Genomic DNA, 16546 nt, shown 5'->3' on the forward strand with positions numbered 1-16546 from the left:
GTTCAATTAATTTTTATAAACTGACCTTACCAAGAAATCCGAGCACTCCCAGACCCCTCTGAGAATCACTCTCTCTGATTCAGAGGCTGCTGCTGCCTGACTTCAAACACCATAGCTTGTTTCCTGAACTGTATGTAAGTGGGTCGTACAGGGCATTCTCCTTTGAGTCTGGCTTTCTTCATTCAACATTACGTTTTTTGAGTTCCATCTAGGTCACTGTGGTTAGCAGTAGTTTGTTCATTCTCATTGCAAGCATACCTTATTGCATTGCGCTTTGCTTTATTGCATTTTGCAGATACTGTGTTTTTTACAAATTGAAGGTTTGTGGCAACCCTGTGTCCAGCAAATATATTGGTGCCATTTTTTCCACAGCATTTGCTTACCTCATATCTCTGTGTCACAATTTGGTAATTTTTGCAATATTTCAGACTTTTCCGTCGTCATTATATTATAGTGGTCTGTGATCAGTGGTCTTTGATCACCGCGACTTGCTGAAGGCTCAGATGATGGTTAGCAGGTTTTAGCAATAAAGTATTTTTTAATTTAGGTACATTCATTTTTTAAAGATATAATGTTATTGCACACTTAATAGACTACAGTATAGTGTAAACATAACTTTTATATGCCCTGGGGAACCAATAAATGTAACTCACTTTATTGAAATATTTGCTTTATCACAGTGGTCTGGAACCAAACCTGCGGTGTCTCCAAGGCAGGTCTGTATTATGTGATATTCTGTTGTATGAATATGCCAGACATTATATATTATATATGTAACACATTTATACATAAAGTATATATTCAACTGGGTTAGTTTCCATTTGGAGTGCAGCTGTGAACTTTTGTGCATTCCTCAGTCTGTCATTTGAGGCTCACGTGTGTGTGGTTTCGTCAGGTGGAATTACTCTGTATGTAAGAATTACGACGTTTCAACTTATCTTGAAAAGTAAAGCCTTTCCAGAGCACAGCTTCTGTTTTTCCATGGCACCCCTTGGCTGGGGCTGAGTGGCAGCACCTCCTCTCAGGGAGACCTATGCGTCCCACTCTACCTCTGCCTACGCTCACACAATGTCACTCTCCCAGCCTCCCGTCATCCCTCCTCAGTCATGGCATCTGCCTCGCCGTGACCCTGTTCTAGGCAGGATTCTGCCACCTTATCCAAAGAGGCACCTCCTGTGAGACTGTTTTCCTAAAGATGTGTTGCAGCCTCTCTCTTCTCCCGACTTCTGAGCCCCGAGCTTGTCTCCCTCCAGCATGGTGATGTGATCTTTGGTCCATGGGCTTAGGGAAGGAAATAGACACTGGAATACAGTGCCAGGAGGCAGGTGGTCTTTTTGGCTTATTTACTCTGTTCTACAGACATTGTGACTAGAAGTACAGCCCAGAGTCCCTCCCACGGCCCTGGAGCTGCAGGTGGCAAGCTTTACCCCAACTGCAGAGATGGCCCAGTGTGCGTGGACACACCATTTGGAAAGAAACTAGGGTTTTTTTTCTCCACACCTCTGCTGGTTGTCATTCGAGACACAGCAGTGTACACCTCCTCTTCCCTAAAGTATTATGAGGAGAAAATCTTCTGTTTTGGGTTCCTATAAGGGTCCTATGAAGTGGAACTAATTCATTTCTACATATATGTTTGGTTTTCATTGTTTGGATTTTGCCTCATCAGGCTTTGGTCCAAATATCGGAGAATTTGTGTTGCTGTACAAACAATGTCTTTAAGAATCATGAATAATCTGCGCATTATTATGTTGTAAACAAGATGATAAATTACAAAGTTGGAAAATACTTGCTCTGCTGACACTTTGTGAACAGAAATGTTGATTGCCATAAAAGGAATGTCAACACAAATTTCTTGCATGGTCCAATATATTCCGATGGTGGTGAAAATAAAAGTAAATTGTTTAAGCCAAGCTCACATATAATTTCTAAGACCCTTTCCTCACCTTCTGCTAATGTAGAAATGGAGAATAGCGGTCAAAGTCCAAGCAAATGAATACTGGAAAGGCCCTTAGAAATCATCTCAGGCAAATTGAGAATCCAATGTGTGAGGAGTAGGGGTGACTGTGGCCACATGTAACACTTTTCCGAGCTCAGTTATCCTCAGGACGATTGAGTTTTATAATGTTTGTCAGCCACTATCTAGTATTTCTTCCCCTCTTTATCTTAACCTCCTGAGTGCATTGGAATGAATTGTGTAAACAGGCTCTCATAGTAGTAGTTACAAGGAATCTGTCCACCCTTTTATTCAGAGAATGGTGTTAAGTGCTGTGGGAAAAAAACAAGATGAGGTGGGGGGTTGTTGGGGAAGCCCTGAGGGATGTGACAGGATGTGCCTCGCAAATACCTAGTTTAGGAATGTTATAAGGAGGGGTGGGGTTGAGGAGGATATAGGTCAGTGGTACAGTGCATGCCTAACATGCGCGAGGTCCTAGGTGCAATTGCCAGCAACCTCCATTAAATAAATAAATACGCAATCATTCCCCCCCTAAAAACAAACAAAAATAAATAAAATAAAAATTTAAAAATACAGTTAAGAAAAGAATGTTCTAGGCCATCAAATCCTAGGATGTAAATAAGGTATGCTCTTTATGCATAACAGAAATTGTATGTAGTAGACATTCAGTCTCCTGAAAGGAGTGAATTCATGGATTTAATATGATTCTATGGTTTGTTTTGAATGTTCAGGCGTCCCTTATAGCGAACTGGGCTCCATGGTTTACAACGAATTGACTTCTTGCAGTAGGTCAACACTTACAAGCAGTATTCAACCCACAGAGTGTTTTGTTTGGAGCATTTGGTATTTTTAAAAACCAGGAAATTTTATACCGAAGTCCATAGTTACCATATCTTAAAAACTCAGTCTGACGAAGCCAGCCCTGAATTCCTGTGCAGCTCTAGCAATTGGCTGAGCTCAGTGCAGTGGCCTCTTTTAGACAGGCTTCTGGTCCCTGGTTCTCAGCAGCCCTTCTACACTCTGTGCTGGTGAAGACTCACTTCTGCAACTTGTAGGCTGAGCTCCTGTCATCATCCTGTTGGATGTTGCTCTGACAATGAATTAATGCCATAAATTGAGTTGAACTGATAAAAAATGTGAGTGTCAAATATTTTTAAGTAATGTCTCAAAAGTCAGTTTGCTTTCAGGAGTGGGTACGAGTAATGGTTTTGTTTTAAATAAATTTCCTAGCTCTTTCCACTGCGAAAGCCTAAAAACAGTGAGCACATCCAGCTTCCAGGTCTGTTTCTAAAAAACTATTTTTCATTAGAAGGAGCAAGGCTCCTGAGAGAAATGTCAAGTAAGAGGTCAGGGCCAAGGAATCTTCATAAGATGTGCCTGAAACATTTCATCGCACCAGCAGGCACAAAAGCACTCAGAGATAACTGTAGACTTGTGAACAGAACGTAGAAGCGCGGGTGAAGGCATAAGAATAAGGAAGGCAGTGGATTGTAACACATCAAATGCAAAATTCTTTTCATAATAACAGAGGAAGGGGGGTCAAAAAGGTCACAGCTTTTTCTATAGAGGAATGCCAACTAATGAGTACAGAATGAATCACAGAGTTAGAAAATTGCCACTGTGAAACCTCCAACGTAGTCACTGATTCAGGCAGAGATAATCAGTGGGAACTAAAAACACTAAGTGAAAGGTTTTTGGATGGCAAGATTTTACACAGACCTAAATAAAGTCTTACCTTTGGGGAATATTTCTTAATTACAAGGAGATGAAGATACCACCTTAACCAAATGTCTCAGCATCACAAATAATGGGCCAGCCCGACATTTTGTGCTTCCTAACAGGATGCAAAAGGCGAACACGACACCACCTGTATAGGATGCTTGCCAAAAAGATTTTACCGAAATCTAATCGTGAGGAAACAATCAGACAAACGCATATTGGGGGGCGTTCTACAAAATAGCTGGCTTGGACCCTTCAAAAACGGAAGGAGTGAAACATAAGCAGAGAATTGCTACTCTAGATTATAGAGTAAGGGGTCAGAATGTGAACTCTGATTAGATCTTGAGCTGCGTAGTACACACACCACACACACAGCAATGTAGGACATTGTTGGCACACTTGGGGAAATCTGAATATGGACGGTATGTTAGTTGATACTGAATCAGTGTTAAATTTCATGGGTTTGATAATGTGAGAGAAGGTAATCACCGTGTCCTGGTTATGTAAGAAATTGTCATGTTCTTAGAGACCCAACTTAATGTGCAGAAGGTCCAGCCCCTGTGCCCCATAAATACATATATATTTGTATATATATGTATAGATAGGGATATAGAAAGAGAAAAAAAGATAAAATGAAGGTGACAAAGTATTAAGCGGTGAATGTAGGTGAGGAATATACAGATGTTTGTTGTATTCCTTCACCTTTTCTATGGCCTTAAAAATATTGCTAAATAAATGGGGGGAGTAACTGCTAAATAGTTGTGGGAAATAATGCAGTTTCCCTTAAATTAATTTTAACTCTTTGATTTTTCCTTAATTCTAGTGAAATATTAACATGCACAGTTTATTTTTAGTTAAAAGGTGTTTACCTACATAGGGGTTCTTGGCTAGAATACTTGAATCCTTAGAGGATTGGGGATGCGTTTTATGAGTCTTTTGATACTTTCGGAGTGTTTGTATATACATATTTTTTCTGCATAGAAGGTCCATCATAGCTTTCATCATATCCTCAGAGGGGTCCATTCTTCAAGTAGTCAGGAACTACTGACCTGGAGTAGATTGACAATTTACAATGCATTCTTTATGTATCACAATACTAGTCAGCATTTCAGACAGTTTGTGAATAAATTTGGTAATTGTGAATGTAATTCTCAACTTACATGAAACAAATGAACCTTCAGCAGATTCTAATTTATAAAAAGATTTGCTTGTATCAGCTGATAGTTTAATGTAAGTTTATTTGACCACAGAGATTCTGTTACTTAGAAACACACCATGACATTCTAATAACATGATGTATTCCTTTTCTTTTCCAAACTAGTATGTGTTTAGTGCAGTCACATGTTATTTTTAATATAGTCTGCTTTCCCTTGTGTGAACTCACATTCTTCACATTTGTGCAAAGGAAAAATACCTCACACTGTAAGTTTTTTTTTTTAATCCATTTTCATGTGAAAAGAGAAATAGTGTCAAAGAAGAAATGTCATGCCCTTATTTTTCACTTGTGTAATCACTCAGTCTCTATTAATCTAGTTAGAAACATTTACCTTTTTGCAAATAACAATGTGTGACAGACCAAATTCCAGCGTGACCTGGAGTTTCAACCGTTCTTGTTCAGCAAAGACATGTGAGTAATGTATTAGAATATGCCAGAGCATTGTTTAAGACATAAAAGGATGAAATGTGTCCTAACGCATGACTGCACTGTTTACAGTCTATTTTAGTTTCTCTGAAAATCTTTTACAAATGCCTCTGGATCTCTTGGAGTAGGTTTAATCAGAGCTGATGTGCACAAGGGTAGTAAATGAAATACATAACCTCCCCAGGAGAACCACTGCCCAGAGCGTGCTGAGCCTGGCCAAGGCTTACACACGCTCTTACTCTGTCCCTGTGGACCCGCTTGTGGGTTATCTTGAGGTAGGAATTCATCTGCAGGATAGGTTTATTGATGAAATATTCTTCTAGTTTGGTTGGCTATTTTAAACACAGTTTTTCTTTCTTTTTTTGGTGTTACAAAGTTAGAGTGAATCCCACTTGTAAGTCAGAATTACTTCCTATATTACTATATATTACTCTCCTATAATCACAATTTTTAAAAAAAATCTGCTTCTAAACTACTCCCATGTTTATGACAAGAAGTAGTTTAGCTTCTGAGTCCTGGTTTCACCCTGTATTTATAGAGCCCTTGGTCGAGCACGTTCTAGGCTGGCTGCACTCTGCTCTTTGTTGGGTGTGACCATGCAGTAACACAGCACAAAGGCCGCCGACACGGCTGCAGGGCCCTACTGGAGCTCAGCCGTCTGCAGAGAGCATTGGCTGGCTCCCGTCCTGCTGTAGTAGGCCCACTCCTTTTTCCATTGTATTTCACAATCTAAGCAATCAGTTTCCTTTAATAATTAATATCTACCATATTAAGAGACTTGGCAGCCTGGAGCAAGTCACTGAACCTTCCTACCTGCTGGTTTCCCAACACCCACCCATGTAGGAACGGACACTCATCTGACATCCACCCTGTGCCCGGTACCGTCTTGGGTACCGTCTTGTTTAACCGTCCCAGCAGCCTTGGGAGGCAGGTGTTGTTCTCCCCAGTTTCATGGGTGAAGAAACCGGAAATCCGTCTAAGTAATTTGGCCAAGTCCACAGTTAATAAGGATTCCAATTCAGACCCATGATACTCATTCTTGTTTCTTACTCAAAAGATGGACCTCACGTTTCATAGATGTCTAGGGTTTAAGGGCCCCTGGATTCATCTGGTATAGATTAGAGCTGGCCCGAAACTTCTATTTTCATAAATACTTTCAGTGCTTTTCAATTTTAAATTGGGTGAGGGTCTGAATTCATACTTAACTATGGACAGATGAATAGTGCATCAGCAATTTGTAAATACTTCTCTGATGAGGAAACCTTCCATTTTCTAAATAAGGGAAAGAGGTGGAATAGATATTACAGAGGATTCTACCCAGCCCTTTGAGGTTTCACTTAAACAGCAGAATTTGAGTATTTCATTCTTTTATGTCAGCATCTATGAACCTAGTAATTCATGTTGTGTAAATGATGGCTTTGGAAAACATCATCAATGTCACTGTTGTGGAGAAAAACCAGTTGATTACTATGTCTTACCAGTTGTCAAAGCATGACTTAATTGTTGACAAAATATACTCTGCTTTCTGATGTCCATGTTCGGAAATATTAATAAGAAAATTATTCCTTATTTTATGCCCCTATATAACTCTTTCTCACTTTTCCTTTAAAATTCCTTAAATTTAACAGATTTTGTTCTGTCTAGGAGTATTAATATCAAGTTTGGACAACTCATGAGCTGATCGTTTAGACTGAGTCAACCATCATTTTAGTACCTATTTTGTGCACAGAATGCAGGGATCCAAGAAATGAATTATCTTTTTTCTTCTAACTTCTACAATCTTTTTAGAAAAACAAGATACACTCCCTACCCATCTACTGCACAGCACCCCACATGCAAAGAAATTATCCCTACAGACCCAACTCATAATGCCAGAACTGTCTGCCGCAAGGTTTGGTGGAGCATGTGCTGAATGCTGAGGAGAGGGGGCACTTCCTGAGGGGCTGAGCTTCCAGGCATAGCTTGTCTGGTGCCTTGGAGGCTCCTTGAAGCAAGGTCACATGGCTCAAGTCAGATTAAGACTTGCGGTGGTCTTGACTCCTTTTTCCCCCTTGAAATGGGGAACTGATGCACCTTAAGATTCGGCTCCCCTGCCCTTCTATTCACATGCCCCTCGGTGTGCATCCTTGGATTCACCTCCGGCTGAGTGCATTCCTATCTTTACCACTCCTCCCATCCTCCTGCCTGAACTCCACTGGGGACCCCCCTACCCCCTCCAATTTCAGTATATTCTCACCCAAACTGTCCCTTTTTCTCAGCTTCTCAGCAGCATCACTGAGACTCAGAGCACTTCTCCTTTTTGGCTCCTTTCTCTTCTTTGTGTCTCTTACATCACTCTCCATGAGGATTTCTTCTCTTCCCTTCCCTTTTCTTCCTTCTTTTTCTTTTTCTTCCTTCTTTTTCTTTTTCTTTTTCTTTCTTTCTTTCTTTCTTTCTTTCTTTCTTTCTTTCTTTCTTTCTTTCTTTCTTTCTTTCTTTCTTTCTTTCTTTTTCTTTCTTTCTTTCTTTCTTTCTCTCTCTCTCTCTCTCTCTCTCTCTCTCTCCTCCGTCCCTCCCTCCCTCCCTCCCTCCCTCTCTCTCTTTCTTTCTTTCTTTCTTTCTTTCTTTCTTTCTTTCTTTCTTTCTTTCTTTCATCAGTTTATTTTACTTTTAATATATTCTCAGATGTTCATGGCTCATAATGTCCTTCTGAAATTGAGCCCCTCAGAAAACCACAAATGGTCACTAATCACATGGCAAGCTTGCCCTTGTATTTACTCTCCAGAGATGAAACTGTAGGGCTTTTTTTTTTCTTTCTTTCTTTCAAAGTTTCTCTCATACCTATTCCTCTTTCTGCATTCCTCCTGTCACCTGTGCTGTGTGGGTCCCACTTACTCTGTTTCTAGATTATTACAGTGGTGGCCATTTTCCGTCCTGAAACCATTGCTTGCATGACATATTCCTCTCGTCAGAGTTTGTCAGTGATGCCTACATTTCTTATCACAGTAAGTCTGGTCTCCTCTTGTTGGTCTTCTAACCATCCCCAGGCCTCTTGTTTCCTGTGTAGTCTCTCCTTAAGTGGTGAGGCTCAGCTACGTCTGGCTCATGCCTCATTCAGTCAGTCATTCCCTCCCCTTCAGCCGATTCAAACTCCATTCTAAGGCCCAGCTCAACCCTCTTGATCTTTTCTCCTCCAAACTCAATGCTAATTATTTCCTATATTATGTACAAACAGGCTTCCTTTGTTAATCCTGATCTAAATTTGACAATCTAGGGAAGCTATTTTTGCCCACAGCACACAGCATTTTGTGTGCTTAACATAATGTGTGCCACGAGTGAAAATTTGGGATTTTATCCTTTAACTACATACCCATGAATTTAGGGCTTTAATTTCTACATACTTACCAAATGTAAAATTATCTTTAAACAAGCATTATAATTTATTAACACTTCTCAATGAATTTAAAAGTTCATATTACATAATATTGACAGTTACTGGAATGATCACATTCTTATATGGGAATGGGGTAGTCACCCTCCCTTGCTCTTAGTGCTGTCCGTGTGGACCAGAGGCAGACGTCAGCTACTATTGTGCATGTGTTTTCCCTGTTAATCAAAGCAGTCATCCGTGGGAATAGTTAACTTTAACTTCACAAGGCCAACTCCCAAGGGATGTGTATGGCGCCGTTTGACAATACAAGCCCAAGGAGATATTGCTGTATCTTCTTCGCCCCCTTGGCAGCACCTGCCACACCAGGTGCCCTGCACCCTCAGATTCAGAGGTGTGCCATACCTGCTCTCTGGTGTCCAGACTTTCTGCTTTTTGAACTTCATTCAGAAGATGCAGGTTAAGTCCAGACTCAGCCACATATTCCCTTTTGTTCCCTAGGATGCCCTCACCCCAGCATCTTGACCTGCCTGCTCTGTAGGGAGTCACAAGGTCGGGCAGAGAGGAAGATGTGAGCCCAGTGCGGGCATCCGGCAGCACTGCACCACGTTGTGCCCATCCTACAGAATATGCACTCGGCTGACTGCCTTCTAGGGTGTTTCAGGTCAGAGGTCAGCAGTCTTGGTGGCAGAGGTACTTAGAGCTGATCCCACCCCATGGTACATGGAGCTGCAAACAAACAGACATACCAACTAAACTTCCTTGCTCCGGCATACCTAGAGGTTGACTGTGTCCAGGCAGCTGGAATCTGCGTACCTGAGAAGCATTCCTTCAGGCCAGGGCTCTCTAGCCAAGTACTCTGGGAGTTTAGGAAGAACTGGGAAGAGGATTAGGACCAGAGACTTTGGCTGAATATTCTTTGTGATTCTTAAAAGTTGCTGTGTGATAGATGTAGTACCTTGTCTATTGGTTTTAAGAAATAAGGGAGGTGGGGTAGGCGTGCAGGAACAGCGGCATCTAATCCTTTCTGATGGTAGCAAAGCTGCTTTGTCTGAATGGAGTGTGTGTATTTCCTCTTCAGGACACTTCCGCCCCAGGGCACCATGAACTCCTAATGAGCCGGGCCTCAAAACCACTAATGTGTTCCAAGCACATTGTTTTATAATTGAATCAAGTGATCCCAGAAAAGTAGAATGATTACATGATTAATCATTGGAGACCAAGATGGGCACCCGAAGTGTCCTGATTCCCCGTGTAATTATTTCCTTATGATTCTAGACTCTCTGTGTCTTTCACCAGATCGTATCTTTAGTGCTTTTTGAAACATTTTTATCTACAATAGGCCAAATCTCATATGTGCAAAGATGATACACCATTAATATTTTCACACAGTGGCTAGGCCAGGATTTCCTTAGTATACATATGAGTCAGTAATCACAGCATATTTCTGAAGCCAAACAGAATGCCTGTTTGTTTTAAACATTACGTATCATGAAGAAGGTTTGCTATAAGGACATTTATCGCTTTTTAAAAATGGAATTAAAACTTCTATCCAGAGCATGGTGAAATTTCAAAGCTAAACAAGTTCAGTGCTAGACATATTTTATATTTTAAATTATAAAATCAATAGAAGTAAAAGTGTCTTTTCATCCTAAGAACAAAGCTTCCATCAGTCATTCTGATTTTCAGCCTTTGTTGAGATTCTGGCAGGGCCTCCCTGAGTGTGTAGGAGGGTCTCATTGTGTGTCTGGGACTGGTGTATTCCATGTCTTCTTGCTACTCGTACTGCTTGCACACTCTTGAGAAACAGGATCTGGGAAGTACCCCAGGGTCCCAGCAGAGGGGCCTTAGGACCCCAGCATGCTTCATTGTATCAACACCCTGTTCTCCTGCCTTCATCACACTTCGCCTGTTGATTTGACTATTTTGATCTCCTGCTTATTGCCCCCACCATGCTATGCATTCCCAGAGAGCAGAGACTTCATTTGATCTGTTCATCCCTGGGTCTCTCTAGAACAGCATCTGGAACACATATGAATAAAGTAAGAAGAGAAATGAATGCAAGAGGGTTTCAGTATTCATCGGTGTTGTGCCAGGATGCTAACTCTGTTGACTCGCCTTATTCAGAGTCCCCTCTGACACTAATTTTGTTTACTGCTTAGGTGGCCTTAAACCATTTATGTCAATACATTTATATTCACATAGAATAATTGCACAAGTGTTCTTGTTAAACGAATGAATAACCATATCTTCTTGTTTTTATCTGTCTCGTTCATCCAACATGGCCAATTTAAATTAGTAATGCCCTACATTCCTAAACTGGTTATAAATCTCAACTTTTTGTTCTATAAGATTTTATCTCAGATCTTAGCTACCTGACTTAAGTCTTTGACCCTTGATTCTAACAGTCTTTATCATATTATTGTTCATTTTGTAATCTCAAGAGCCTAGATATTGAGAAAGGGGGCTTAGAAATAACATTAGCTCAAATGGGATAAACCAAACTTCTGTGTCTTTAAAGTTGCCCAGGAAATAATCAACTTTGGTTGAATATGCTGATTGGTATCAATTTTGTATGAAAGTTTGGTAATAATAAGTATACTCACCATGCACATCACACTTCTCAGATGCTTTTCATTCTTCTCTATTTCTCAAGACAGCCCTATAAAGTGGGGCTAGAAGGTTCTGAGGTTGGCGAGAGAACTATTAAAAGATTAAATAACTGAAGTTTGAAAAACTAGTGTAACCTGCTTAAGGAGGCCAAGACTAGAACTTAAGTTCCCAGTCTGGTGTATTTTCAAGATACAAAACTGAGAGTAACAAGAAAAGTCAACATAGTTTCCATATGTATCTTTTACAAATTATTTTAGAAATAGAGATAAAAGAGCATTACTTAATGAAAATTTTAATATATATGGTTTTGGTAGGATCTAGTACATAGTGATTAGCTTTCTGTTAAATTGAATTGAGTAAAAGGATACATTTGAGCAAATTAGGGCAAAGAAAACAGGTGCTAACAATGACTAGGGGAGCAAACATTTTCAAAAATGTATGCATTAGGTTTACATTTACAAGATTTAGTCCAAAATAATTAACTTATACTTTACACAAATTCTACTGCTTTCCATAAAATCTTTTGATCTTCAGCAAAGAATAATGAGGGTGATCTTAAAATACCGTTAAACCTTTTAGACTTACAGAAAAATTACAAAATCATATAGAATTCACATGTACCCTTCTCCCAGCTTCCCCTAATCTTAATAACTACACACTTAACCACAGTACAGTTCTCAAAACCAGGAAGTTAACTTTATAGTGGTGTTTTTAATTCCACACATGTAATTAATGGAAGGAACTAAAGCTAAGCCAATAATTATGTTTATTTATACCACTAATTGTATCATAGTGTCTTACAGAAAATCAATAAATTATTGTTTTAACAGTAGAATAATAAACAGAGCACTAATTCATAAATTCCACCAATTTTTTTTGTTCCTGTCATTCGCTTCTTTGTCTTGAACCATAACATAGATTTCAAAAGGACTTAGGGAGTTCTTAACTAATAACAATACTCAGATCTGTTGTAAAGGACGTGCTTATTTTGTTCTAAATTCTTCTAGTCTAGCTCAGCAGTGCACAACATCCTATTCTCATGAGAAAACTTTGTAATGACATGGCTTCTTTCTAAAATGTGGAACTGAACCTTCACTGAAACTGCTATATGACTAAACCTTATAGATATGTTTTTGGTTGTTCTGTGGGTTAGCAAATCGGGTTGACTAACGTGATAGTGAGTATAACATGACATTATGTCTCTCTTATTGATGAGAAATGGCTACTGAAACAGATACATGAGTATAATTTATAAATGACAAAGAAAAATTTGGAATTACTTGATATTTTGTGGTTTAAGGACAATACTTGAATATGATCTTATGCATGAAAATGCATAGGATGATATTTCTCTTGTTTTAATATAGTTGTTTTCAAGATGAAGATGTTCCAGAGTTGACTCATCGTCTTCAGCATTGCAGATTTGTTCTGGAAGAATATTCCTAAGGGAAAATAGACACATACAAGTCACAAGTGATCCAAGTAGTACTCTACCTTCATAATTGAGGAGTTAAGTTTTACATTTGTTTAAAATACTTTTGTTTTTAAAATAAAGTTGGATCCTTTCCTTATTCACCAGAAAAAAAATTTCAAAAACATCAAAGATCTGCATGTGAAAAAATGAAGAAGAAATAGCAGAATAAAGCATGGTCATACCCTGAGAGTGGGGGAAAATCTTACTATTTATGCCTCAAAAACCAGAAGCACTAGAAGAAAAGATTAATAAATTGACTACAGTTTTTTTTTTTTTTTAATGCAGTTAGGAGACAAATTGCAAGCTAAAAGAGTGTTTGCAACATATATCACGGATAAAGGGCTACTATACAAAGACCTAAAAAGCTGGAAGGAGAGGGAAATGAAAAAAAAGAGATACCTGGGTACCAGCTTAGAGAAGAGAAAATGAAATGACATGTAAACATAAAAAGATGCTTAATTTCTTCATAATAAGGAAAATATAAATTGAAATGATACTGGTACCACTCTCGTCAGATTTGCACCCCCCTCCAAAAAAAACCCATAAGTTCATTAACATGTTCTGGCGATGAGGCTGTGTAGGATCAAACATCACTGAAGAGAATTAAAAACAGTGCAGCCCCCTGGATAGGAATTTGGCAGTATCTAGCAAAATTACGTATGCATTTTATACTTTTCACCCAGCACTTCTAGGGATTTATCCCAAAGTTAGAGTGGAAAAAATACAAAATGACATTCGAACACAGTTACACGTTGTGGCATTATTTATAATATAAAAGAATAGAAACAGTCAAATGTCAGTCAGTAGGGAACAGGTTGAATAAATTGTCTCCATAGTGGAATACTATTCACTTGTAAAAAGGAATGAGGAAATTCTGTATATTACTGATATAGAGTGATATCCAGGATATACTGATAATTTTAAAAAGTAAAGAATAGAAAAAATATACACGAGAGAGGGAGAGAAAAATCCTTCTGTGTAATAATTCGTATAATAATTGTGAGGGGGTGGAGAATCTGAATGTGTGTATATGTATGTATGCTTATATTAAAAAAAATTGGGAGGATAAATGGAAAATTAATTTAAAAATTTAACCTATAGGGAAGGATGGAATATGGTATAAGGGACAGGCATAGCAAAGTAATATTAATTAAATAGTAAACAGCAATTCCTAAAAACCAAAACAAATTAAGTTGTTGACATATTGTTACAGAGAAAATCGCTGTATTTAAGTCATGCATCCTTCATGGAACATATTCTGAAGACAAATATAGCTACCAAAAATATTATAGACTAAATTAAACACTTTTGTTGTTTGTTGTAATATGGTATTATCATTTTGAAACTATTATTTATATACTATAAGATAATAAACAGAAGTTATTGCTGGGAGTCTAGATTTTCAGTGTAAGAAAAACAAGTTTAAAACAAAAGGACTTCTCTATAATGTTAAAACTGGGTTAGGAACATTGGTATGAACTCTTTCTTTACAAAATACGTGTTTTCTGGCAGTGCACTAAAAACCCTTGAAACAGTACATATTTGAAAGGAGCATGGCTGGTGCCCAGACTGGGGCCTCTGAATACTGCTCCCCAGTGAGACGAGCTAGGACTCTTTGGAAGAAGGCTGGCTTGGGTCTGTAGTGGGGAATATAAAAGTGAGCCATCCAGGAGGCCTCTCCGAGGACATAGGAGCCAGTTCAAAGGGCTGCCATTGGCCAAAGATGGAACAGTTTAAGAAAGATAATTGGCAATTGATTGAAACATTCTTAATATATAAAGTCATAAATTCATATTGGTTCTCCAGAGAAAAAGTCAAAAACAAAATAATAAAGCAAAAATATTTAGGCACCAACTTTTTTTCTTTTCCTGAGACAACAACTGTGAAAATTTTAATTTATTTTAGTCTTTTTCATTCATGTTTAATGCATATATATTTTTTTTCCAGTTTTATAAAGATAAAATTGATGTAACATTGTATTAGTTTAAAGTGTGTACAACAGAATGATTCAATATATGTGTATATTGTTGAAATGAAGGCCACCATAAGTTTACTTAACATACATCACCTCACATAGTTACAAATTTGTAACCAACTTCTTACTCTGATGGGCAATTTAAAGGAAAAGAACTGAGCATTTATCCTACCTTTCAGAATAACAAAGTTGCCCTGTTTGATAAGCAAAAATTCTTTCCAGAGGACTTCCAGCTAACAAATGTGGAAAGAATGATGCAAATAGAAAGTCACCATTTGTTAACAGCTTCAGGCAACATCATCCGTGAGTGAAGAAATCATTGGTGCAGTGGAGGAGAAAGGTTGTAATGGAGGTTATCAGGCCATGACCTCCTTAATCCCACCAGAAGTGGGACAAACATTGTATGCCTGTCGATGCAGTGAAATAAGAAGTGTATAGCACGGCCTATGAAGTATTTTAGCCAAATAAGTTTGACTCTGAATCTTACAAAGCCTTCCCCACCCCCACCTCTTCCCCTCAAAACTCTTGACTCTGTGTTTTGGTTTTTAGGAGTTTATGTTTGGAATTTTAGAGATAAGTAGAAGAGGAAAAGGGGTGTAATCCTCAAGGGCAGGGCCTCAGAGCTCAGGGATCTGCCTCCCTCTTTGGCTGCACAAACAAAGCGTTCTAGATTAATTCTTGAGATATTCATACTTTCTAGGCAGAGGTGATGACTCAGTCGGCAGATGGAACACACACAGAAAAGTGTGTCCCCAGAAGTGAGGCTAGCTGAGTCTCAATAAATTTATTCAGAATTTTGTCTTCAGAATATCTAGATAGAAGCCATTTAAGTTTTAGCATATACTTAGCTTTTTTGCTCTAGTGATTAGATTGTTTGAAATTATATATGGAGTTAGGAACAGCACCATAGTCTACTGCCCTGAAGCCTCCCTTGGACAAGTCTTTTAAGGTTTTAGATATTATGTAATCATACTCTGCTTTTTCAGTTTTTGACTATGGAAGTTTGCAAACATACACAAAAGTAGAGAAAAATACAATGAATCCTTATGTACCTATGATCACCCAGCTTCAACAATCATTATCATTCACCAATCTCGTTTAATGCAACCTCTTGTCACTTTTTTTCCCCTTAAATTCCAGACATCATGTCATGGTTGTTCAGTCATCTGTTTTGTCACGCACAGCAATTTAAATGGATACTTGAAAAAGCCTGATTTTACCGTATCTTGTTGTTGTTCAATCTCAGAAAATGTAGTGCTTTCATTTCTTGTACCCCAGGTGGTATAGATTTTAATTCATTATGATCGAGAAACAGCTCTCGCAGAGAATGGTAAGCCCCGTAGAAGGAGACTTGGTCTATGCCGTCATCCACAAGTTTGTTGAATGACAAGTACAGGTATTCCAGGCCTGGCTCCATGTGGCCAAACACGTAGCCAGGGATACGCTCGATCTGGTTGCCGATGAGCACAAGGTGCAGCAGGGACTTGGGCAGATAGGAGGGGACATGGTAGAGCTTGTTGTAGGAGAGGTCAATCGACTCTAGATTTCTGCAGCAAAGAAAAGAGTAAACGTGGTGGGAACATCAGGGCAGTGACTCTTGGCTCCAGGTTTTGAGAGGCCAGTCAGGATGCTCGCCCATTCTCCCGCCAGCCCTCAGTGTGCAGTAATGACTCCCAGTGCAGATGTGGCTCTGTGTGGTCTGGCTGCGTGGCTGGTCACTTTTACCTGGGTACCACACAGCTGCTCGAGTTCCATTAGAGAGGAGCACCAGAGCTCAGAGAGAAAAACTCATATCCCGGGGT

The 16546-nt window shown here is 39.0% G+C and overlaps 2 protein-coding genes across 4 annotated transcripts in view; one reads left to right on the forward strand and one right to left on the reverse strand.

Moving 5' to 3' along the window:
• Window positions 1–16546, forward strand: part of CENPP (centromere protein P) — a 218795-nt gene that overhangs the window by 126152 nt on the left and 76097 nt on the right. The window lies entirely within an intron of this gene.
• Window positions 11572–16546, reverse strand: part of ECM2 (extracellular matrix protein 2) — a 37080-nt gene continuing 32105 nt past the window's right edge. For all 3 annotated transcript variants that reach the window (XM_045504639.2, XM_010967485.3, XM_010967486.3), the window contains 2 exons: window positions 15965–16291; window positions 11572–12737 (listed from right to left, as the gene is read on the reverse strand). In XM_045504639.2, coding sequence (XP_045360595.2) covers window positions 12572–12737; window positions 15965–16291 — 493 coding nt within the window. In that variant the 3' untranslated portion in view covers window positions 11572–12571. The remainder of the gene's footprint in view (window positions 12738–15964; window positions 16292–16546) is intronic.

The sequence above is a fragment of the Camelus bactrianus genome, chromosome 4, assembly GCF_048773025.1.
Source record: "Camelus bactrianus isolate YW-2024 breed Bactrian camel chromosome 4, ASM4877302v1, whole genome shotgun sequence".
Lineage (NCBI taxonomy): Eukaryota > Metazoa > Chordata > Mammalia > Artiodactyla > Camelidae > Camelus > Camelus bactrianus.